The 26729-nt window shown below is 37.2% G+C and overlaps 3 protein-coding genes across 3 annotated transcripts in view; 2 read left to right on the top strand and 1 right to left on the bottom strand.

Annotated features, from left to right (window-relative positions):
- Positions 1 to 25017, top strand: part of LOC134748392 (uncharacterized) — a 48545-nt gene extending 23528 nt beyond the window's left edge. Inside the window, exons 3-7 of the mRNA XM_063683173.1 lie at positions 11896 to 12143; positions 13392 to 13580; positions 14121 to 14312; positions 24181 to 24359; positions 24876 to 25017. Of these exons, the coding sequence (XP_063539243.1) occupies positions 11896 to 12143; positions 13392 to 13580; positions 14121 to 14312; positions 24181 to 24359; positions 24876 to 24941 (874 nt within the window). The 3' untranslated portion in view covers positions 24942 to 25017. The remainder of the gene's footprint in view (positions 1 to 11895; positions 12144 to 13391; positions 13581 to 14120; positions 14313 to 24180; positions 24360 to 24875) is intronic.
- LOC134748306 (CCA tRNA nucleotidyltransferase 1, mitochondrial) overlaps positions 1 to 26729 on the top strand; it is a 240801-nt gene that overhangs the window by 176269 nt on the left and 37803 nt on the right. The window lies entirely within an intron of this gene.
- On the bottom strand, positions 25454 to 26560 carry LOC134748393 (small ribosomal subunit protein uS14). Its single transcript, XM_063683174.1, has 3 exons — positions 26404 to 26560; positions 26197 to 26296; positions 25454 to 25511 (listed from the first exon to the last, which is right to left on the bottom strand). The coding sequence occupies exons 1-3, from the start codon at positions 26463 to 26465 to the stop codon at positions 25503 to 25505; spliced, it is 171 nt and encodes a 56-aa protein (XP_063539244.1). The 5' UTR covers positions 26466 to 26560; the 3' UTR covers positions 25454 to 25502.

Below are 26729 nucleotides of genomic sequence, written 5' to 3'. Positions count from 1 at the left end.
AAATATTTTTTTTAAATTGTGATACACATCTAATTATGGAAAGTAATTTTAAAATCAAGGATAAATATAAATCAAGAGCTTTTGTCAAAGCTTTCCAAACCCAATAAACGCGCTTTCCACAGTTGTTTTACGAAAAATATCCATTGGCCGAGTCAGCGGTCGGAAGCTACACAAATCACCGATTTTACCCAACTTCTAGAAACAAAGACACTTTCAAACTTACTTCGTTGTACACAGCTGTTATAGGCTTTCCCAAAAAAGGTTTCAGAACCGACTTTCCTCGCTAAATATAGGTATTGCAACTGAAAAATAGTTAGCGGCCGAACGATTCTGTTTTTTTTTTTAAATGGTGATTCACATCTAGATATGGAAAGTAATTATAACATTAAATGATAAATATAAATCAAGAGCTCTTGTCGAAGCTTTCCAAACCCAATAACCGCGCTTTTCACAGTTGTTTTACGAAAAATATCCATTGGCCGAGTCAGCGGCCAAAAGCTACACAAATCACCGATTTTACCCAACTTCTAGAAACAAAGACACTTTCAAACTTACTTCATCATACACAGCTGTTATAGGCTTTCCCAAAAAAGCTTTCAGAACCGACTTTCCTCGCTAAATATAGGTATTGCAACTGAAAAATAGTTAGCGGCCGAACGATTCTGAAAATATTTTTTTTTAATTGTGATACACATCTAATTATGGAAAGTAATTTTAACATCAAGGATAAATATAAATCGGTGATTTCTGTAGCTTTCGGCCGCTGACTAGGCCAATGGATATTTTTCGTTAACAACTGTGAAAAGCGCGGTTATTGGGTTTGGAAAGCTTTGACAAAAGCTCTTGATTTATATTTTTCCTTGATGTTATAATTACTTTCCATAATTATATGTGTATCACAATTAAAAAAAAAATGTTTTTCAGAATCGTTCGACCGCTAACTATTTTTCAGTTGCAGTACCTATATTTAGCGAGGAAAGTCGGTTCTGAAAGCTTTTTTTGGAAAGCCTATAACAGCTGTGTACGATCAAGTAAGTTTGAAAGTGTCTTTGTTTCTAGAAGATGGGTAAAATCGGTGATTTGTGTAGCTTTCGGCCGCTGACTCGGTGAATGGAAATTTTTCGTAAAACAACTGTGAAAAGCGCGGTTATTGGGTTCGGAAAGCTTAGACAAAAGCTCTTGATTTACAGTTTACATTGATGTAATAATTACTTTCCATATCTAGAAATTATCATCATTTAAAAAAATATTTTTAGAATCGTTCCGCCGCTAACGATTTTTCTGTTGCAGTATCTATATTTAGCGAGGAAAGTCGGTTCGGAAAACTTTTTATAAAAGCTTATGACAGCTGTTTACGTTGAAGTAAGTATGAAAGTTTCTTAATTTCTAGAAGTTGGGTAAAATTGGTGATTTGTGAAGCTTTCGGCCGCTGACTCGGGCAATGGATATTTTTCGTAAAACAACTGTGAAAAGCGCGGTTATTGGGTTTGGAAAGCTTTGACAAAAGCGCTTGATTTATATTTATCCTTGATGTTAAAATTACTTTCCATATCTAGATGTGTATCACCATTTAAAAAAAAAAATCAGAATCGTTCGGCCGCTAAATATTTTTCAGTTGCATTACCTATATTAAGCGAGGAAAGTCGGTTCTGAAAGCTTTTTTGGGAAAGCCTATAACAGCTGTGTACGATGAAGTAAGTTTGAAAGTGTCTTTTTTTCTAGAAGTTGGGTAAAATCGGTGATTTGTGTAGCTTTCGGCCGCTGACTAGGCCAATGGATATTTTTCGTTAAACAACTGTGAAAAGCGCGGTTATTAGGTTTGGAAAGCTTTGACAAAAGCTCTTGATTTATATTTTTCCTTGATGTTATAATTACTTTCCATAATTAGATCTGTATCACAATTTATAAAAAAATATTTTCAGAATCGTTCGGCCGCTAACTATTTTTCAGTTGCAATACCTATATTTAGCGAGGAAAGTCGGTTCTGAAAGCTTTTTTTGGAAAGCCTATAACAGCTGTGTACGATGAAGTAAGTTTGAAAGTGTCTTTGTTTTTCAGAAGTTGGGTAAAATCGGTGATTTGTGTGGCTTTCGGCCGCTGACTCGGCCAATGGATATTTTTCGTAAAACAACTGTGAAAAGCGCGGTTATTGGGTTTGGAAAGCTTTGTCAAAAGCTCTTGATTTATATTTATCCTTGATGTTATAATTACTATCCATATCTAGATGTGTATCACCATTTAAAAAAAATATTTTCAGAATCGTTCGGCCGCTAACTATTTTTCAGTTGCAATATCTATATTTAGCGAGGAAAGTCGGTTCTGAAAGCTTTTTTTGGAATGCCTATAACAGCTGTGTACGACGAAGTAAGTTTGAAAGTGTCTTAATTCCTAGAAGTTGGGTAAAATCGGTGATTTGTGTAGCTTTCGGCCGCTGACTCGGCCAATGGATATTTTTCGTAAAACAACTGTGAAAAGCGCGGTTATTGGGTTTGGAAAGCTTTGACAAAAGCTCTTGATTTATATTTATTCTTGATGTTAAAATTACTTTCCATATCTAGATGTGTATCACCATTTAAAAAAAAAAACAGAATCGTTCGGCCGCTAACTATTTTTCAGTTTCAATACCTATATTAAGCGAGGAAAGTCGGTTCTGAAAGCTTTTTTGGGAAAGCCTATAACAGCTGTTTACGATGAAGTAAGTTTGAAAGTGTCTTAATTCCTAGAAGTTGGGTAAAATCGGTGATTTGTGTAGCTTTCGGCCGCTGACTCGGCCAATGGATATTTTTCGTAAAACAACTGTGAAAAGCGCGGTTATTGGGTTTGGAAAGCTTTGACAAAAGCTCTTGATTTATATTTTTCCTTGGTGTTATAATTACTTTCCATAATTAGATCTGTGTCACAATTTAAAAAAAATATTTTCAGAATCGTTCGGCCGCTAACTATTTTTCAGTTGCAATACCTATATTTAGCGAGGAAAGTCGGTTCTGAAAGCTTTTTTTGGAAAGCCTATAACAGCTGTGTACGATGAAGTAAGTTTGAAAGTGTCTTTGTTTCTAGAAGTTGGGTAAAATCGGTGATTTGTGTGGCTTTCGGCCGCTGACTCGGCCAATGGATATTTTTCGTAAAACAACTGTGAAAAGCGTGGTTATTGGGTTTGGAAAGCTTTGTAAAAAGCTCTTGATTTATATTTATCCTTGATGTTATAATTACTTTCCATATCTAGATGTGTATCACCATTTAATAAAAAATATTTTCAGAATCGTTCGGCCGCTAACTATTTTTCAGTTGCAATACCTATATTTAGCGAGGAAAGTCGGTTCTGAAAGCTTTTTTTAGAATGCCTATAACAGCTGTGTACGACGAAGTAAGTTTGAAAGTGTCTTAATTCCTAGAAGTTGGGTAAAATCGGTGATTTGTGTAGCTTTCGGCCGCTGACTCGGCCAATGGATATTTTTCGTAAAACAACTGTGAAAAGCGCGGTTATTGGGTTTGGAAAGCTTTGTAAAAAGCTCTTGATTTATATTTATCCTTTATGTTATAATTACTTTCCATATCTAGATGTGTATCACAATTTAAAAAAAATATTTTCAGAATCGTTCGGCCGCTAACTATTTTTCAGTTGCAATACCTATATTTAGCGAGGAAAGTCGGTTCTGAAAGCTTTTTTTGGAATGCCTATAATAGCTGTGTACGACGAAGTAAGTTTGAAAGTGTCTTAATTCCTAGAAGTTGGGTAAAATCGGTGATTTGTGTAGCTTTCGGCCGCTGACTCGGCCAATGGATATTTTTCGTAAAACAACTGTGAAAAGCGCGGTTATTGGGTTTGGAAAGATTTGACAAAAGCTCTTGATTTATATTTATCCTTGATGTTAAAATTACTTTCTATATCTAGATGTGTATCACCATTTAAAAAAAAAAACAGAATCGTTCGGCCGCTAACTATTTTTCAGTTTCAATACCTATATTAAGCGAGGAAAGTCGGTTCTGAAAGCTTTTTTGGGAAAGCCTATAACAGCTGTTTACGATGAAGTAAGTTTGAAAGTGTCTTTGTTTCTAGAAGTTGGGTAAAATCGGTGATTTGTGTAGCTTTCGGCCGCTGACTAGGCCAATGGATATTTTTCGTTAAACAACTGTGAAAAGCGCGGTTATTGGGTTTGGAAAGCTTTGACAAAAGCTCTTGATTTATATTTTTCCTTGGTGTTATAATTACTTTCCATAATTAGATCTGAGTCACAATTTAAAAAAAATATTTTCAGAATCGTTCGGCCGCTAACTATTTTTCAGTTGCAATACCTATATTTAGCGAGGAAAGTCGGTTCTGAAAGCTTTTTTTGGAAAGCCTATAACAGCTGTGTACGATGAAGTAAGTTTGAAAGTGTCTTTGTTTCTAGAAGTTGGGTAAAATCGGTGATTTGTGTGGCTTTCGGCCGCTGACTCGGCCAATGGATATTTTTCGTGAAACCACTGTGAAAAGCGCGGTTATTGGGTTTGGAAAGCTTTGTCAAAAGCTCTTGATTTATATTTATCCTTGATGTTATAATTACTTTCCATATCTAGATGTGTATCACCATTTAAAAAAAATATTTTCAGAATCGTTCGGCCGCTAACTATTTTTCAGTTGCAATACCTATATTTAGCGAGGAAAGTCGGTTCTGAAAGCTTTTTTTGGAATGCCTATAACAGCTGTGTACGACGAAGTAAGTTTGAAAGTGTCTTAATTCCTAGAAGTTGGGTAAAATCGGTGATTTGTGTAGCTTTCGGCCGCTGACTCGGCCAATGGATATTTTTCGTAAAACAACTGTGAAAAGCGCGGTTATTGGGTTTGGAAAGATTTGACAAAAGCTCTTGATTTATATTTATCCTTGATGTTAAAATTACTTTCTATATCTAGATGTGTATCACCATTTAAAAAAAAAAAACAAAATCGTTCGGCCGCTAACTATTTTTCAGTTGCAATACCTATATTTAGCGAGGAAAGTCGGTTCTGAAAGCTTTTTTGGGAAAGCCTATAACAGCTGTTTACGATGAAGTAAGTTTGAAAGTGTCTTTGTTTCTAGAAGTTGGGTAAAATCGGTGATTTGTGTAGCTTTCGGCCGCTGACTAGGCCAATGGATATTTTTCGTTAAACAACTGTGAAAAGCGCGGTTATTAGGTTTGGAAAGCTTTGACAAAAGCTCTTGATTTATATTTATCCTTGATGTTAAAATTACTTTCCATATCTAGATGTGTATCACCATTTAAAAAAAAAAACAGAATCGTTCGGCCGCTAACTATTTTTCAGTTGCAATACCTATATTAAGCGAGGAAAGTCGGTTCTGAAAGCTTTTTTGGGAAAGCCTATAACAGCTGTGTACGATGAAGTAAGTTTGAAAGTGTCTTTGTTTCTAGAAGTTGGGTAAAATCGGTGATTTGTGTAGCTTTCGGCCGCTGACTAGGCCAATGGATATTTTTCGTTAAACAACTGTGAAAAGCGCGGTTATTAGGTTTGGAAAGCTTTGACAAAAGCTCTTGATTTATATTTTTCCTTGATGTTATAATTACTTTCCATAATTAGATCTGTATCACAATTTAAAAAAAAATATTTTCAGAATCGTTCGGCCGCTAACTATTTTTCAGTTGCAATACCTATATTTAGCGAGGAAAGTCGGTTCTGAAAGCTTTTTTTGGAAAGCCTATAACAGCTGTGTACGATGAAGTAAGTTTGAAAGTGTCTTTATTTCTAGAAGTTGGGTAAAATCGGTGATTTGTGTGGCTTTCGGCCGCTGACTCGGCCAATGGATATTTTTCGTAAAACAACTGTGAAAAGTGCGGTTATTGGGTTTGGAAAGCTTTGTCAAAAGCTCTTGATTTATATTTATCCTTGATGTTATAATTACTTTCCATATCTAGATGTGTATCACCATTTAAAAAAAATATTTTCAGAATCGTTCGGCCGCTAACTATTTTTCAGTTGCAATACCTATATTTAGCGAGGAAAGTCGGTTCTGAAAGCTTTTTTTGGAATGCCTATAACAGCTGTGTACGACGAAGTAAGTTTGAAAGTGTCTTAATTCCTAGAAGTTGGGTAAAATCGGTGATTTGAGTAGCTTTCGGCCGCTGACTCGGCCAATGGATATTTTTCGTAAAACAACTGTGAAAAGCGCGGTTATTGGGTTTAGAAAGATTTGACAAAAGCTCTTGATTTATATTGATCCTTGATGTTAAAATTACTTTCTATATCTAGATGTGTATCACCATTTAAAAAAAAAATCAGAATCGTTCGGCCGCTAACTATTTTTCAGTTGCAATACCTATATTAAGCGAGGAAAGTCGGTTCTGAAAGCTTTTTTGGGAAAGCCTATAACAGCTGTTTACGATGAAGTTAGTTTGAAAGTGTCTTTGTTTCTAGAAGTTGGGTAAAATCGGTGATTTGTGTAGCTTTCGGCCGCTGACTAGGCCAATGGATATTTTTCGTTAAACAACTGTGAAAAGCGCGGTTATTAGGTTTGGAAAGCTTTGACAAAAGCTCTTGATTTAAATTTTTCCTTGATGTTATAATTACTTTCCATAATTAGATCTGTGTCACAATTTAAAAAAAAAAAATTTCAGAATCGTTCGGCCGCTAACTATTTTTCAGTTGCAATACCTATATTTAGCGAGGAAAGTCGGTTCTGAAAGCTTTTTTTGGAAAGCCTATAACAGCTGTGTACGATGAAGTAAGTTTGAAAGTGTCTTTGTTTCTAGAAGTTGGGTAAAATCGGTGATTTGTGTGGCTTTCGGCCGCTGACTCGGCCAATGGATATTTTTCGTGAAACCACTGTGAAAAGCGCGGTTATTGGGTTTGGAAAGCTTTGTCAAAAGCTCTTGATTTATATTTATCCTTGATGTTATAATTACTTTCCATATCTAGATGTGTATCACCATTTAAAAAAAATATTTTCAGAATCGTTCGGCCGCTAACTATTTTTCAGTTGCAATACCTATATTTAGCGAGGAAAGTCGGTTCTGAAACCTTTTTTGGAATGCCTATAACAGCTGTGTACGACGAAGTAAGTTTGAAAGTGTCTTAATTCCTAGAAGTTGGGTAAAATCGGTGATTTGTGTAGCTTTCGGCCGCTGACTCGGCCAATGGATATTTTTCGTAAAACAACTGTGAAAAGCGCGGTTATTGGGTTTGGAAAGATTTGACAAAAGCTCTTGATTTATATTTATCCTTGATGTTAAAATTACTTTCTATATCTAGATGTGTATCACCATTTAAAAAAAAAAACAGAATCGTTCGGCCGCTAACTATTTTTCAGTTGCAATACCTATATTAAGCGAGGAAAGTCGGTTCTGAAAGCTTTTTTGGGAAAGCCTATAACAGCTGTTTACGATGAAGTTAGTTTGAAAGTGTCTTTGTTTCTAGAAGTTGGGTAAAATCGGTGATTTGTGTAGCTTTCGGCCGCTGACTAGGCCAATGGATATTTTTCGTTAAACAACTGTGAAAAGCGCGGTTATTAGGTTTGGAAAGCTTTGACAATAGCTCTTGATTTATATTTTTCCTTGATGTTATAATTACTTTCCATAATTAGATCTGTGTCACAATTTAAAAAAATATATTTTCAGAATCGTTCGGCCGCTAACTATTTTTCAGTTGCAATACCTATATTTAGCGAGGAAAGTCGGTTCTGAAAGCTTTTTTTGGAAAGCCTATAACAGCTGTGTACGATGAAGTAAGTTTGAAAGTGTCTTTGTTTCTAGAAGTTGGGTAAAATCGGTGATTTGTGTAGCTTTCGGCCGCTGACTCGGCCAATGGATAGTTTTCGTGAAACAACTCTGAAAAGCGCGGTTAATTGGGTTTAAAAGCTTTGATAAAAGCTTTTTATTTCTGTAAATAATATATTTGAAGCGTCTTGGTATCTAAAAATGCGTTTATAGTAGGTTTGTATAGTACATTATGTTGGGATCTGTTCAAGTCATTTTTGATACCTAGTTGGTAAAATGTATCCTGATATGTTATTAATAGGGTGACGCCTCACCTTTTCCTTCACTTTTGACCATTAAATATCCGACTTAAGCTCTTTTTATAGAAATGCACAAGTAAAAAAAATTTGACTTCTTAATTTGGTCGGGTTATAGTTGGCCGATAACTTTGGCCGCTAACTTCACACCGGTGCCACAACCGAATACAGAACCTCCTCCTTCTATGAAATTGAAGTCGGTTAAAAATAGATTACATGCCTACATAAATTACTTTTTTCGTAAAAGAGTCGTGAGCAATTTATAACAATATAACAATCCATTTAACAGCATATATTTATACCGCAAAGAGTAGGTGTCACGATATTTTTTAGTGCATTAGACCACACAGATAATTTTGCAGTTGAGTGTAAGTTCACTCCTACGTAGGTTATTGTTAGGGAGCCCCTGGGCAAAATATGGATAAATAAGTATAATTTTAATATAACTAATCAAATGAGTTCCGCATCACATCCTACCAGTCTTGAAGAAAAAGTACCCGGTTGCCCAACTGATATATTTGACGCCTCGCTACTGAATTACGTACCTACCTAACATCAGTACATACATGCAGCAATACCTGTCCTAGTTTAATTCAATTAGCTGTTTATTTTAACCCAATTTTACTATAATTTGAACAATAGTTTTATCGTTTTCATCACCGCGTTCATCACAATGAAAAGTTACAAAACGTAAATCATTATCCAAAATCCATCACAATTGAAATGTTACCATGTTACCCATTTGCAGCGTTGATTGCAAAACTTTCATTTGTGACAATTATCAATTTGTTCAGCGACACATTAGGCTCTCTTGCATCTTACGACACTCGCTTAACCAGATAACCAGTTATAATTATAAAACACAATTTACCTGAAAGGATATGAACTGGCAGGTTGTCAGTTCCACCTCTTGACAGTCTTGACTAATTGAATGTCGACATTAGTGATACAATACAATACAAAAACTGTTAATTGCACACCTCAATAAAAGAAAACAATACAAAATGAAAACAGAAACACAAGCAGAGGTAAACAACAGGCGGTTTTATCGCTAAAAAGACAACCGTTGGGCAGCAGAAATTAATAAATTTACACATATCAGTAGGTGTTGCAAATGCAACAGATAAAAGTATCAAGGAAGCGTTAAGAAATGGAGTTTAAGTAGTCTCTTGAAAGAGTTAGGAGACTGAGCGAGAAATCCAAAGTCGAACAGCTTGAACAGTATCGGAAATATTTTAGAACTAGCTTTTGCCCGCGACTTCGTCTGCGCGGACTTAGTAACATCAGTTAAAGTAAGTATAGCGCCTGGAAAAATTATCATGGCAATCATTCCATTTGAGAATATTATGCACACAAATTAGCAGGCACTTCATAAATTATCTCAATTCCATCCCGCTTTTCACTTCCTTAAGGGATGATTTTCGAGATAAAAACCATCCTATGTCCTTCTCCGGGACTAACTATCTCTATGCCAAATTTCATCTAAATTGGCTCAGCGTTTTAAGCGTGAAGAACACACAGACAGACAGACAGACTTTCGCAATTATAATATTAATAATAGTAAATAGTATTATAATAGTATGGATTTTGAGGCGGAAGAGGGGACAGAAAGAATTAACTTCTGGCCAGACCTAATAGCGGAATAGAGACAACTGAAGCGGTTTTTGAGATAACGGGGAGTTGCAGGGTTGAAAAGAATAGAATATACCTACAAAATTTGAAAGTTACGACGAAGGCGGATAGGGAGTCACTTGAGCTGTGAACGGAAGTGAGATACATGGTCATATTTGCATAACCTAAATATTAAACGAAAGCAGATTTAAATGGTTGGGTAACTGTAGAAAGACTTGTCCCCTTATTCATGAAACCTTTAGTTAATTTACATTTTATCCCTTTCTATCAAATATATAAGTCAAAATGACAGATTAAGACAAACGAGGAACAGCTAATTGAGGCTTGTAGCGCGTTTATGAATAACGCCATTGGTAATTTTCTAATCTAATCCTATAAGTATTTTATGTACCTACGGGTACCTATGAATCCTATGATGGTACGTATTGTAGTAAAGTTGAATGGCAGTATCGGGTCTTAAATTCCGACTGACTTTTGTTGCAATGCAACTATAATGCAACCATAGAATCGGAAAGTAGACCAAGGGCTCAAAACTGCTGCCTTCCTAAATGATAAAATCTTACAATCAAAAAAAGAATTTTCAAAATCGGTCCGGAAATGACGGAGTTATGGAGTAACAAACATAAAAAAAACATATAACCGAATTGAGAACCTCCTCCTTTGAAATCTTGAAGTCGGTTAGAAAAACCGAACGAAGTTGCGGTAATATCTTGATATTATTTGCCAATTAAGTCATAATAAAATCGTACACTGACAACGCACGTGCTTGCTCTAATTGCAAAGGCTTTCGTTGCTCCCTGAGCCGGCAGGCACTTGACAAGCGTGTAAAACACGTTTATTACATAACATAATAGCGACTATAGCGAGGGTTGACGCGGGTCGCAATTAAAGCTTGCAACGCTGCAATGCAATATGGCAATATTGCGAGCTTGCATATGTTAAGTAGGTATAAGACATTACATTAATAAGCACATTTTAGATTAAATGGCTAATGGGCTCTTAGACACGCACTATCTCTAAAGTTTTTTGTTAAAAAGCGTACCTACTTACCTACATAATAATAGTTTTGTATATAGGTATTATACAGCCTACTTGTGTCTCAAGAGCAATGAACAGGAATCATTTTATGTAAGAAACGTATACAAAACAAATTAGTAACCCGTTTTAAATTTTATCCGAGTTAAATAATCTACTTTTAGTTACAATTTCGAAATTATTTGAACCTGCTAACTCTCAAATATGTTGCGATCAAAATGGAACGATAACCACAATACAATTATGTATTACACCATGTTACTCCACCTTGCTCTTTAGGATTGACTAATGAGCTCTACTTACTATTATGTTTAGTGACAAGTAATACCTTACGTTGTAAATAAGTAAAGTACCTACTAGCAATTAACTAGACGCACTTAACGCTTTCACACTGAAATAGATAATAACCTAGGTAGGTACTTAATTGTTTTTATTACTTATGTCGTTCGTAGTTAGAAAACAATAGTAGTTATAGATATTGGTACAAGGTATTATAGATAATAATTATAATAAATGTTTTATTTTATGTTATTTTTGTATCTAAAATATATTACTTAAATTTATATACCCAGTATACCCACCAAAAGGAATTCAGCTAAGTGTGTAATACCTATAAAATATTACATACAAATAATTATAATAATATTAAACTATATTTTTTTATTATTATTAAATACATACATTATTTTATGTTCATAAGAGGGCGTTCAAATATTACGTAACGCAATTTGGGGAGAGGGGGGATCTTGTAAAACGCTACAGGGAGGGGGGGTCGGAACAAGGCGTTACGTAACAATGCTTTTTTATTAAATTAAATACATACGCCTCTTTCCCGGAGGGGTAAGCAGAGAACACTGATTTCCACTTGCTACGATCCTGACATACCTCTTTCGCTTCCTTGACTCTCTTCAATCTTATGATTATACTTTGCTGAAGATAATTGTGACTTTTAGGTAAAAATCATGTAAAAATGGTCACTTGGGTGTTACGTAACTTTTAGGTAGGGGGAGAGGGGGCTACACGAAAACGTTACGGCGCGTTACACGGGGGGAGGGGGAGTAAAAAATCTTCGAAAATTACTTTACGTAATGTTTGAACGCCCCCTAAGCCTTTCATCTTATTCTTTAATTATATTCTGTTTTATTAAGTTCGCGTTCCCTAACATTCGAGTATCGTATATTAGTATTTAGTATATTATAAATCACCGCTACCCCAAAGCATTATCATAGGTGATTTCCATTTATAGCAACGTGACTAACCAGTCCAGCACAAGCACATCCAGTACAAGCACTAGCACATCAACCACCAGCACATCAACAACAACAACCACTACAACAACTCCAAGTACCACCAGCTCCACGACGACGACAACTCCCAAGCCGACGACAACGCCCAAGCCGACGACAACAGAAGCACTGCGGCCCTTTTTCACGCTGCTGCCGATCATCTCCGCGCCGTCTACAGCCAAGCCCACCAAAGCCGCGGTGAAGAAAGGTAAGAGCCAAATCACTACGATAAGTACAGACTACAATTCCAAGTATAACCAGCCGGCCTAGCCAAAGTGACTATCGCTACGTCAACGAAACGCTTTGTGTCTATTAATCACTCTTCAATATTAGTGCGACATTGACAGTTGCGTTTCAATCGCTTCGGAGCGTAAGCGATTGGCATGTTGGCTACGCGGCCAGTTCCACGGCTGCGACGATAACGCCGAAGCCGACGAAGACGGAAGCGCTGCGGCCCTACTTCACGCTGCTGCCGATCATCTCCGCGCCGTCTACGGGCTTGGTGGGCTTGGCACCAACTCTGCGGTGAAGAAAGGTTATAAGAGCCTAACCACCACAATAAGTACCTACGGTAACCACTACATCTCCACGATATGTAATTTAATGACGCGGAAGCGCTTCGATCCTACGAGGATTTGTATTGTATTGTATCTATCCTACTTCACGGTCAGTTATGTCAGCTAGTGTAGGATCGCCATCAAGAACCCAAGATTCAAAAACAGATCTAGCTATAATTATAGGCAGTCAGAGTTCAAAAAAACTGTCGCTTTAATTTAGGTTTTTGAGTTATACGCTACTTAAAAGCGTTTTTTCGACAACTTATATTACTTACTCGTATCTACAACTATTATCTGTAAGTATAATTTATAAATAAACATGCAATTACTTGATATATTTTATATGTCGCCTGCTCTGCGCTTGCGCAAGAGCGAATAAAACGTAAACTAAAGTAACAGCGAAGCGTTTTAAACTCGGCAACTTGATACCTACATGCCTTCATTTTAATTAGCTTCCTAAACAATAAACGCAATACAATAGTTACCTAAGATCTACAACGATATTTAATAAATACCAAATGTAATAATAACACATATGAGTCAAACGATAACGAACTTTCTATAATATCATTTAACCATAATACGGTACCTAATAAATGCACGCATAAGTGCCTATGCCTACCAACTCAGCGTTTCAAAATGCTACTAACAAATAGACCATGAGCCGATAACCATAATCAGCCCTATGGCAGTGGTCACACGCCTCCTCGTTTTTAAGAAGGGATCAGCTATTACATATTATCCTTATTGTTCGGGCCCAGTACAGATTAGGATATCTTCTTTACTTACTTGGGCCAATAGGTACTGGTGTGTGGAAATACTACGCCATCGATTTGATAGAAACATACGGATTTCGTAGTTTCCTCGCATCATCATCTGCAATATCATTTTCCTCGCAGGCAAGCAACAACAGAAGCTAGTGTGCCCAAAGTCAGGGCAGTCTGCGTTCGTGTTATTCCCGGTGCCGTGCGAGAACAGCGCGCAGTGCCGCAAGAGCAGCGGGCCCGACCAAGTGTGCTGCGAGTCGCGCTGCGTCAAGGGGGTCCCGGCGCCGCGCTCCGAGCCTATTCAGCAAGCTTCGCATCAACGTATGATCTTATTTTGTGTATATCTGCTGCATTGGAAGCAACATATTCTATCTCATATTAGCGCGTTATTTAAGCGCGGATCCGAGTTTCTTCTCTGTCGGCAAACTTCCATGACTTAGGTATACCAAAGTAAAAACAAGAAGGAACAAAAAACAAAGCAGTTCCTGATGAATGATCATAAACCGCATTACCGGATTGCTATCTACCTACATAATACCTATCCAAAGTATTTTCTGGGGATTGGACTGCAATTAAAGCTTCTCTAGTGTTCTTAGAGTAACACTACTTCGATTAGATTCGTATTACGTAGTTATATTTAACTGCTACTACCTAATCATCATCTATCATCTTAATGAGCTACATGTGAAACGAATTTTAAATGCAACCTGCACAAAGACAGAAGTATACACACTTATTACAACAAGCTTAGTGCAGCACGCACAGCCAGCTAGTTAAATCTTATGCAAAACATAATCTCAGAAACGTAACCGTTACGCGTAGGTGTATATGCTTGCTAAAGATCCTCATTACCGATTACAGCACTTCTCGGCGTGATACCGCGAGAGTGCCCCTCACAGCCGCTGGGAGAGCTCCTGTTCGAGGTGCAGTCTTGTAAGACTGATGCCGACTGCTGGCCGAGGGTGTGCTGTCCTGACGGCAAGAGATCCTACTGTCGGACGGCGAAGGCCAGGCTAGACTTAGTGCCGGTGGTCGGCAATCAAATCAATCAACGTAAGTACTTCAAGCCCTGGTCTCTTATTTATAGTTAGATAAGGTACGGTTTTTACGATGTAGCTACTCGTATAGGTACCTATCTAATTATGTGCCCCAAATCTTTCGAAGAAACGCTCAGGTTTAGGTTCGGTACCAGCACTGGGATAGGTATATACTCGTCTACGCTTCATACTTTTCGAACCTGTAATGCTGAGTGTAAACTACCGATCGAACGGGGTATTTTCCTATGTATTTTTTATTGGCAAAGCCGTTATCTATTAGGCAGTCTCCGTTCTTTCTCGGAAAAGAAGGTGAGATGTAATGTTATTTTATCGACCTAAATTATACAAATTTACTTATGCAGTTTGAAGACTCACGGTCGTTAGCCTAAACAATAACAAAAAGTGAAGAAGTAGAAATTAGTAACCTCTTTTAACAAGGCCGGTGGCTGGTGTAACAAACTATTTGGGACCTAAGGTCAAGGTGAGGTAGTATTGTAATTTGCACCCACATATTAAATTCAGATTTTAACGTTAAAAAGCAACCAAAAATTTATCTTATTAGCGTTCCGTAGCCAAATATGGACCCCTTATAGTTTCGTTCTGTCCGTATATATATCTGCGCCCATGCGCGTAATAGTTAATAAACACCCTTTAAAAAAGTAATGATATTAATAAAAACCGGCCAAGTGCGAGTCGGACTCGCGCACCGAGGGTCAGGGCTCGGAACCGGTATTGAAATATCGTTTAATATCGTTCCTAAACCGTTATTTTATTTCGTTCATTAATAAACCGGTTAATTGATGGAACGCGAACTTTAAAATTTAGTTCTCTCTTCTTACCGGTTAGTTGAGAGAAAGATTTGTTTTTGTTTTCGTGGAACGATATAATAACGGTTAATCTCAGCCGCCTACAATTCTCCGAATTCTCGATGTTGACTTGACAGTGCTGTTGCTTGCTGACTGAATTGTTTATTTTTTATACTTTTTAGGCGTGTGACATTTGACTGTTGGTGTGTAGTGTTACATTTAAAATGGATTCACAAAGTTTTAAATACAGTACCGGCCAATAATATATCACTTCTATGTTTTTACGGCATAACTTTTTATATATATTTGTAAGTCACTTCCACTTCACTACTTTAGGTAGTCTAGTAGTATTCCTTTGTACGGGCGATGAGAAAAATTGGTCTCATGTAATTGTTTTTTCATAGAGGTTGTTTTTTATGTATTGTTAACTTCATTTTTTTTACTAGTTTTTTTTAGTAATATGCTCAGTATCCTATTGTAATTCACAGTATTTCATTGAAATATTCATCATATATTTGTATAAAACTAGCTGTCGCCCGCGACTTCGTACGCGTGGATTTGTATGTTGGTGGTTATATAAGTCTTTTACATGAGCATATTAGAAAAGATATCAGTAGGGACGGTTAATCATTAGTTAATAATTATACAATGCATGAAATTTGTCTTTCACAAACTACGAAGTTTCAAGACCCTGAGCTAAAAAAAAATGTTTTCGATACACACTCAACCCTCTCAGAAGATGTTCAAGTCCACTACTTTTTCTTTTTAAATGTTCGTTCCCGATGCAAACTTTGTTACTTAATAAAAGCTTCAAAATCGGCGAAATCAGCTTTCGTCTATTTTAATATAATAATACCCTTTTACCAAGTTTCAAGCTCTTACCTTAAAATAAAACTTGTACCACATATAAACTTATATCCCCTTTTTAACCCCCTTAGGGGTTGAAGTTCTAAGAACGTTGAAACAACTGTTTTTTGTTATCTTAAACAATGCTTTTCTAAGAAGTTTCAAAGTATTTGTAATAGATTCAAATTTTTAACCCCTTGTTAACCCTTTTAAGAGATAAATATTTAAAAACGCTTAAATTACTTTTCTTGTATTCTACTAATATGCCTTTACACAAAGATTGAAGTGTCGCACCCAAAAAAAGGTTTGATCTCCATACATATTTTCCACCCATTTTTTACCACCTTGGGGGATGAATTTTCAAAAATTCTGAAATTAGTTATCTTCTCTTTTCATTAAATATCTTCCTACGAAGTTTCAGGTACCTGGCTTAAAATAAAATTAGGACCCCTACAAACTTTCAACCCCTTTTTAACCCCTTTAGGGGATGAATTTTTAAAAACCGGCCCAGTGCGAGTCGGACTCGCGCATGAAGGGTTCCGTACCATTACGCAAAAAACGACAAAAATATCACGTTTGTTGTATGGGAGCCCCACTTAAATATTTATTTAATTCTGTTTCTAGTATTTGTTGTTATAGCGGTAACAGAAATATATCATCTGTGATAATTTCAATTGTCTAGCTATCACGGTTCATGAGATACAACCTAGTGACAGACGGACAGACAGACAGACAGACAGCGGAGTCTTAGTATTAGGGTCCCGTTTTTACCCTTTGGGTACGGAACCCTAAAAACGCTGAAATTACTTTTCTTGTATTCTAATAACATGAGTTTATACAAATATTCAAGTCCCGGCACTCAAAAAAATGTTTGACCTTCATACAAATTTTTAACCCCTTTGCACCACCTTAAGGGATGAATTTACCAAAACGCTGAAATCATTTTTTTTTCTCTTTTAATGAAATACTTTTTTACGAAGTTTCAAAATTCCTAGCTTAAAATAAAATTGGAACCCTATACAAACTTTCAACCCCTTTATAACCCTTTTAAGGGATGAATTTAAAAAATCTCTAAAATTGCTTTTTTTGTATTCTAATAATATGCCATTATAAAAAGATTTATGTCTTGCACTCAAAATATATTTGATCTCCATACAAACTTTTAACCCCTTTTTCACCACCTTGGGGGATGCATTTTTAAAAACGCTGAAATTAGTTTACTTCTCTTTTAATAAAATGCTTTTTACGAAGTTTTAAATTCCTAGCTTAAATAAAATTGGAACCCTATACAAACTTTCAACCCCTTTTTAACCCTGTTAGGGGATGAATTAAAAAAAAACGCTGAAATTACTTTTCCTGTATTCTAATAATATGCCCATATACAGTTTCAAGTCCCGCACTTCAAAAATTTTTGATCTACATACCAATTTTCAATACCTATTTCACCACCTTAGGGGATGAATTTTCAAAATCGCTGAAATTACTTTTCTTGTATTCTACTAATATGCCATTGTACAATGATTTAAGTCCCGCACCCACAAAAATATTTGATTTCCATACAAACTTTCAACCCCTTTTTCACCACCTTAGGGGATGAATTTTTAAAAACACTGAAATTAGTTTTCTTGTTTTTTAAATATAATACCTTTTTGCAGTTTCAAGTTCCTAGCTTAAAATAAAATTTGAACTCCAAGACAAACTTTCATCCCCTCTTTAACCCCCTTAGGGATGGAATTTCCAAAAACGCCGAATTCCCTTTTTTTGTAATCGGCTATTATGCCTTTCCAAGAAGTTTCAAAGCATTTGTAATGGATTCAAACTTTCAACCCCTTTTTAACCCTCTTACGGGATGAATTTAAAAAACGCTGAAATTACTTTTCCTATATTCTAGTAATATGCCCATACCATATACAAAGACTCAAGTCCCGCACTTGAAAATTTTTTTGATCTCCATACAAACTTTCATCCCCTTTTTCACCACCTTAGGGGATGAGTTTTCAAAAACGCTGAAATTATTTTTCTTGTATTTTAATCATATATCTTTTCCCGCAGCTTCAAATTCCTAGCTTAAAATAAAAACTGAACCCCATACAAACTTTCATCCCCTTTTTAACCCAATTAAGGGTTGAATTTCTTAATATCCCTTCTTATTTCTTGTACACAATATAAATGTAACCTGTTTTGCAAATTTCAACTTTCTAGCTTTTGTGGTTTCGCCTCTGCGTTGATGAGTCAGTCACTAAGTCAGTCACTGAAACTGAAATTTGTTGGTTTTCAATAAATAATAAAAATTATTAATAATATTTTTTTGTATAATTAATATAATTATTTAAACTGTTATAAAAACGTTATTTTATTACAATTATATACTTATATGTAGTATGATTAGTATGTATAAACACATGTAAAAGCACTAGTTCTCATTATGTATTTAGGTATAGTAGGTACTTAATCGCGGTCGGCAAACTAAAACGATTTCAAAATAGTCATATTTTTTTGAAATCTGCGCCCCCAAAGAATAAAAAAAACTATTTGTTAACAAACAGGAAAGTACTAACAAACATACAATAATTAAAAGATAACTAAGAAATATTGAACAAAAAAAAAAACAACATTCGGTGTTCGTCACAGCAAAAGGATTTCTACTCAGCAATACGCTTCGCTTTCTCGAGGAAAGCATTGATATTCTGCCGGACTGCCGGTTACAAATAATAAAACTCGTTTTAACTTGCTGCGACATTCTCAATTTAACCGGTTTATTTCGAACGAAATAAGAACTCAAGAACGAAATGGGAACGAATTGGTGTAAACCGTTATCTCAAAATGACTGTTTTTTAACCGGTAACTGCAAACGGAAACGAAATCCTTTTCGTTCCCGGGCGAATGAGCGATAACGGTTTGATCATTGAGACCGGTTTCCGAGCCCTGCCGAGGGTTCCGTACTTTTTAGTATTTGTTGTTATAGCGGCAACAGAAATACATCATCTGTGAAAATTTCAACTGTCTAGCTATCACGGTTCATGAGATACAGCCTGGTGACAGACGGACAGCGGAGTCTTAGTAATAGGGTCCCGTTTATACCCTTTGGGTAAAGAACCCTAAAAAAAACTTGTCAGGATGTCGCCGTCGCCGTCGGACGTCATTACGTCTGGGAGGAGATCATCATCATATATGTCTATCTGTCCGATATGTCACAGCCATTTATCTCAAAAACTACATAAAGTATATTTCAATAAAATTGGGAATATAATATATTATAGTTGGTCAAGCTAATTTTGTCAGTAGAAAAAGGCGCGAATTCAAATTTTATATGGGACGATAACCCTTCGTGCCTACATTTTTTAAATTGCTACCTTTTTATACTGACAAGATTTGTTTGACCAACTATAGGTACCTAGGTGTATCTTGTGAGCCGCTACTAAGTTTAGATGTTAGAATCAGAGTAGGTATAGGATATAAAAAATAAAAAAGTAGTTAGGTACCTATTTATGCGATTATCTATCACTATCATGCGTAGGTAGGTAACAATGCAGTATCAGTGTGATATTAAAAGGCCTTCGATTTTGGTCCAAAGATACCCTGAAGACATTCAAAGAACCTACCCGTTTGATTTGTGTCTGCATATAGTTGCATTTCGGTTGCTTTTTCTGTCCACCATTTATCCTTTAGAGCACGAACCTTTATCTTCAGACTTAGGTGTGCCTTATTTCTTTCAGTGGTATCATTAGTACGTAGGGAGCGTCTGAAATCGTCAACAAATTTCCGGATATCCGCGTCAGAAGCGTCGAACCAGTCCTGGTTTTTCTTTTGCGGTTTGCCAATTACTTGTGACGCACAGCTATGCAGGCAAGCGGCATATGTTCGCCAATGGTCATCAATAGACACAGAGTCTGGTATAACATCCGCAGCTGTGCCAAACGCATCATCTAGTTCCCGACTAAGATCTTGATCGTGGATCAACCTTACACACGATAGCCTTGCTGGAATTCGGTGTGGAGCTCGATGTGGAATCCTAAGTTTAATACGCAGTTTGGATCTAATAAGTCTGTGATCCGTCCAGCCCTGTGCACCTCTCATTACTCGAGTGATGAGTACCTCGGCTAAGTCTCTCTGGCGCACTATAACATAATCTAGGAGGTGCCAGTGCCTGGATCGTGGGTGCATCCATGTGGTTTTAAACTTGTCTGGCAACCGAAAGCACGTGTTCGTTAGGCAAAGCCCAAATTCGGCACAAATAGTGAGAAGATCCAATCCGTTGGTATTACATTTCCCAACTCCATGACGCCCGAGGACTCCTTCCCACGAACTATATTCGGTGCCAACACGAGCATTGAAGTCACCAAGCAGAGCGATTTTGTCGGAAGGTGGAATACTTTCAAGGACACCACGAAGTTCTTGATAAAACCTGACCTTCTCTTCATCTGGGGATGGCAGCGTGGGCGCGTAAACACTGATCAGATGGATAAACTTTTTAGATGTTAGTTGAAGTCGCAACGTCATTATTCTGTCACTAATGCCTTTTGGGAAATCTGACAGAGATCTTGCCAGTTGGTTACGTATAGCAAATCCAACTCCACTTGCCGCTTTTTCTCCTTGTGGTTTCCCGCTCCAGTAATAGGTGTATCCACCCAGGTCCTCACGTAACACTCCCGAGTCACTGAGATGTGTCTCACTGATGGCAGCGATGTCGATGTTATATTTAGCCAGCTCCCTAGCTATAAGCCCAGTCTTCCTCTCAGGGCATATATTGCGTTCGCTATCTAAAAGAGTTCGGACGTTCCAGGTGCCTATAACAAGGTGTTTGTGTGATTTATTTGTATTGTACTTATCATACCATCCAGGATAGCCGGTGCAGCCGCAGCGTTTGGGAAACTAAACAACCGTGTTTGGCGATCACATGACCTTAAATTAACAACCAAAATTATGGTCTATAAAGCCATAGTCATACCAACTCTTCTTTATGCCGCAGAAACCTGGTGCTGTTACAAAGCAGATATTAAAAGGCTGGACTCCTTCCATCTACGCTGTCTTCGCTCAATTCTGCGCATAAAGTGGCAAGACAAAATACCGAACACGGAAGTGCTGCGTCGCGCCAAGATGCCTGGTATCGAGGCACTCATCATCAAACATCAGCTGAGGTGGGGTGGCCACGTCGTGCGCATGGGCAATAACAGATTACCCAAAGCTGTGTTCTATTCCGAGCTCTCTAGCGGAAAAAGGAAACAGGGGGGTCAGTACTTGCGCCATAAAGACGTCCTCAAGCGTCACCTATCCACTTGCGGTATACCGAGCGATTCCTGGGAGGAAAGCGCGATGTGTAGAACGGCATGGCGCGCAACTGTTCATAAAAGTGTAGAGCAATACGAGCAGCAGCGCTTAGAAGACTTGGATGCTAAGCGCCATCTCCGTAAGACGCGCCCGAAGTCTTCGTACACCTACACCTACAATTCAGCCGGCCAGCTCCATTGCGTACCATGCAATCGCATCTTCAAAACCAAGTTTGGCTTCGCAAGCCACATTAGAGCGTTCCATGTTTCCCATTAAAAACGGTTGGAGTCGCCGTCGTCGGACACGGCGAGGAGGACATTATTAAAAGGCCTTAAATATCTATTTTTGGCATGACCAAAGATAGATATAACTCCGTAATAGATGGATACAGGCTAAGGAAAAAACGTGCCTCAAAAATCCCTAAAATTTGATTCTCGATCAGATGGCGCCACTAGTTTTGGCCTACTCTCGTATAGAGGGCGTTGACGGTTTCGTTTGTTATTTAACAATTTTAACGCATATCAGTGAAAGAACATGGGTCAATATCATAAAGATAATGCAAATAAAATAAAAAATATCCATATTTAAATACATTTTATCGTATTTTTATAAATCTTCATTTTTAGTTTTAAAGTGTGTCGATAGATGGCAGTGAATTTACTGTGGTTACAAAATTTTCTATGACAGTACCGCTCTATCTTATTATATCCTCTTTGGCATGACTGTAGGTATAACTTTACTAGACAAGGCAAGTGTCAATTACTAAAAAATTTAGCTCGAGATAAAATCTGTAAAAATATTAAGTCAAGGGCCAAAAGTAAAAGGTAAGTATACTAAATTACTAAGGAGCCAAATTGGGGTCGTGTCGTGAGTGAAGGCTGCCTGCGTTTACTTGCACACGTGGATGTTGGATTGAACGTTTGTTCCGTGTCAACTGCACTTAGAACTTTGTTACGAAAATCCTGTTTACCTAGTTTTGGCTGTGGGTCAATATAAAATCCCGAGTCCGTAATTCGTGTGCAGTAACGTATAGTATCGTTATTTATGTTATGCAATCGTTCGAGGAACGAGTGCGATCGACTGCACTCTCACTCAATAATGAGTTTCATTATTTAGGTACCTCATTTCCTCTGACGGTGCGAATGAACTTATACCAACCATCTACTATGCCTAGTGATTGTATCAATGAAATGTGTTGCTTTGCAGAAGCTTTGCCTTAACGTTTACTGCAGGATTTTACAAATTTTAAAGGTTTACAGGGCCCAGGGATTCATAGTAAGTACATAACAATGAAATAATGTCGAGCAGCATGGCTACAGTAACGAATAGATGTAACAGTAACAGATATCTAATAGGTATACAGTAACGGAAAATATCTATTATATTTTTTCTGGTACATTTGCATTATATTTTGGTAATTTTTCAAAAACGGCTAGCGATTTCGATTAACTTTACAATATAGGGGCGTATGAAATAGTATTTTATGCAATCGTGATATAATAGAGAGCTTTTCAGTCGAGTACCGTGTTTAAGCAACGAAGCTTGCTGAGTTGCTTAACTAAGGTACGAGATTGAAAAGCTTGATTATATCACTATTGTATACAATACTTTTTCTACGAGACAAAAAAATAATACTTTCAACTAGTAGAATCATACCACCAAACCAAACCGAAACCAAAAGTATACAGCTAAGATACGCGAGCAGCCGCAGCCCGCGATACCTTCATACTCGTACGCGCCGGCCGCCGGGCCCGGCGCCCCCGGCGGGTTGGTCAACGACACCTCCTCGTAACTCATGAGGCCCTGGTACCTGCTCCGCGCTAAATTCAATTTTAAGACAGTTTTTTTCTTGATTTTGGCCACCGTAGCCTATGGAGACTAACAAGCAACGCTAAGCGATTTTCGTAGGGTATGGATGTTGCTATATGAAGGGTGTCACATGCGCGTTTCTGACTTATGAAGCAATTGTTTCTACTACAACATAAAATTAAATATTTTTGTTGGCCAACCAATCACTTTGCATTGAATCGAGTCTCCTTAAACTAGAAATATTTTATCGAAATGTATAGTTCCATTTTCAAAATTTTTATAATTGACTAAACCGTATCGATAAAATTCTTATGCTTGAGTCGGAAGTGCCATAGACTATCCAACGTTGAAAAGAGTAAGGTTGTAGTGTTGCATGTGAAGTTGTAATACACAGATTATACTCGACGAGTAGAAAAAGGACAATTCGATCAAATTAGGATACATTTAAAAAAAATTGTTTACCCGAGTTTTCGCGGTAGCCCGGTGGGTATTAGATTGTAAAGTAATGATTCGTTTTCAAATCAGAGGCTAACGAGGGTAAAAAGCGATCCAGCTAGGTTTTATTGGTAAGATTCACTTTTGATTGTTTTCAAATAAGAAATCCAATATTTATAACATACATTAATTAGTGTGTGTGAAGTCCCCAATCTGCTAACGTAGCTGCCTATGTTGCCACGTGGAGTGGCACGTTAGTATATATATGTATAAGATCGTGATGATGACACAATCATTGTTTACATGATATAAAGCCTAATTTCACGGAGTTTCGAATGAATGCCCCGCAAAATAGGAATTGATAGATTTTTTGCCGCTACTGTAGATCACAATTTTAGGTTTCCACTTTGCAAACCATATTATTTTAACAGGACACTGGATTTGCAGATTGGGAAAGAGTGGAAAGACTAAATAGGTAGCTTTGGTAGGTACAATTTGAATACTCTCATCTGCTTTGTTTGACTGGTAAAGAATGCCGTATAGCATTAAGTCCGCCTTTTGTAAGACATGATGTGTTTTCTTTTGTTCAATCAAGATTAAATAACTATTTATTTCAATATAATAATATTTTCTGGTTGGGCCTATGCCCAACCAGATCTTGATATCCACTGACCCCTAAAGTTACAAAACTTATATTCTCATATACCTATCTTATCACAGCCGTGCGTGCTCTGGAGCCGTACCTGCAGTGCACTGCGCCGCCCAGGCCCGACCTGTTCCCGAAGCAGTGTCAATCCAGCGTGGACTGCTTCCCTAACCTGTGCTGTGCGGAGGGCGGCAAGAAACACTGTCGGCCGCCACAAAGGAGTCTGCTAGCTCTGTTAGCAGGCATGGGACAGGTAATTATTAAACATTATTTTACCGCATTTTGCCTGATTTGTAACTTTCCACAATCCACAATACAAGTCAATATTTTGATGCCATAATTATAGAAATATGGTGTATATGTTTTGGCAAGGCTGCAAACATTTAAACATACAGATGTTTAAATGTTTGCAGCCTTGCCAAAACACAGGGTTAAAAAACTAGTTTCAAACTAACGATTAGGAGGTGCTCCCGTTTCCTATATAAAAACCCAAACAAACTCAGTACAGGGACCATTCCCTGCTCATGATAATGTAGTCAGGTCGATAGACCTCGCCACTTGGCATTACTTTTTAGTGTATTCCCATTTGTCCCCGCCCAACTTGACCACTGCTATATAGGTACATATATGAGGCGGATGGGAATGATTTACGTGAATGCACCTATTCCCATCAAATGGGAATACACAGACTTTAAGGATGGAATCGCAATGCATCAGGTTAAGTAAGCTTATGAGTAAAGGTACTATACTAAATACTTTCTTTTTACAGAGATTTGGAACCACCCTAGTGAACCTGCGGCAAGCACAAGCAAATAGAAATAATAATAAAATATAGGAATTTAAGTGACTATACTTAATAATAATTTAATGTTTTGTACTTTTTTATTTAAAATAAAATTGTTGTTCTAAAAGTTTGTCTCATTTAACCCCTATTATTAAGAAAATGGGGAGAAAGAGGCAAGTAACATAAAAAAATCGGCCAAGTGCGAGTCGGAGTCGCGCACGAAGGGTTCCGTACCATTACGCAAAAAAATCACGTTTGTATTCCTCCATTGTAGAGCCCCACTTAATTATTTATTTTATTCTGTTTTTAGTATTTGTTGTTATAGCGGCAACCGAAATACATCATCTGTGAAAATTTTAACTAATCTAGCTATCCTGGTTCATGAGGTACAGCCTGGTGACAGACAGACAGACGGACAGTGGAGTCTTAATAATAAAAAGAATGACTATTGTATGCCGTTTTGTATGTAAAACAGGTTAACTTGATGGAGCGCAATACAGAACTTCAATGTTGTTATTCTAATGTCAGTTTTAGGGTATGTATCTAAATAAAACTGTGAGATATGGGTTTTATAATGTATTATACCTTAACATTATTGAATAGCTCCCGCATTTAGTCCAGCTGAAACAACAAAAAAAATTAATTAGATGGATAAAGATGTGGTTCAACTTCATGAGGACTGGAATGAATAATATAGGCAGTTATTGTAAATCTACTCAATTTCATACACTTGATACATCCTCAAACATGCGGTAGTGGGTGGCACTGAACCAGTGACCACTAGAGTTAGATCAAGATAAGTCTGCAGCGATTTTGATAGCCCTCACTGTGCAAGTGTTATTTTAAATGTCAAACTGCTCTGAAATTATGACTAGCCTGGCACTACATCCAAAGATGCGACAATTAGGGTGTTTAACTACAGGGTCTACACTACAGCAAAGAGGATATAATATTATAGAGCGGTACTGTCATAGTAAATTTTGTACCCACAGTAAATTCACTGCCATCTATCGACACAGAATACGGCACATCTGATCGAGAATCAACTTTTCGTGATTTTCGAGGCACGTTTTTTCCTTAGACTGTATCCATCTATTACGGAGTTATCTTATCTTTGACTACAGGCATCCTTTGGTAACTGGATTATTGGCTGAGATAGCATAGCATCCCCACTTAATGTTGTACTAGTAAAACAAGAGTACGTAAGAGGTACTGGATCGAACAATGATACTTAGATTACTAAGGTAGAGCAGGCATGTTAAAAGAACTAATAAATAACCAATGTGACATTTGAAATTACACACACCTTCTTGAAGCCGATGTCGTGAGCGTACTCCCTGAAGCACTGTCTGCAGATGTTCAAGCCGTATTTACGAATAAGTCCATGACGGTTCGAGCAGGCCCGGCTAAAATAAAATAAATCTCATTAGCACTTCTTGTTCAACACGTGTGCGTTACATGGTCGAAGGATACCTAACCAATTAAGTTGTTTAAGCGCATTTTAGTGACGTACCATGAGCGGGATCCCTGTCCGTATTTGCGGGGATGAGAATACCAGATGTTAGCGTGACCCATGGTGAATTACTTCAATATTTTGGGCTCAAAAGCGCCGAAAGACGTCTAAAATGGCGTGCGCCGTAACCTGAAAGGACGAATGAATGAAGTAATGAAGTTAGTCAACGAATGAATGAATGGACAATACAGATTATATAATGAACGATGTAAACGAATGAATGAATTGCATTTAAGATAGGATTATCTGTGGGAACTAGTGATGTAGAATGTAATCGGTAAACAGAATTGCCATATGCAAATATTACAAAATCTATTTTAAAAAAT

This window comes from Cydia strobilella, chromosome 16, assembly GCF_947568885.1.
Source record: "Cydia strobilella chromosome 16, ilCydStro3.1, whole genome shotgun sequence".
Classification (NCBI taxonomy): domain Eukaryota; kingdom Metazoa; phylum Arthropoda; class Insecta; order Lepidoptera; family Tortricidae; genus Cydia; species Cydia strobilella.
This window is presented reverse-complemented; position numbering and strand designations above follow the sequence as displayed.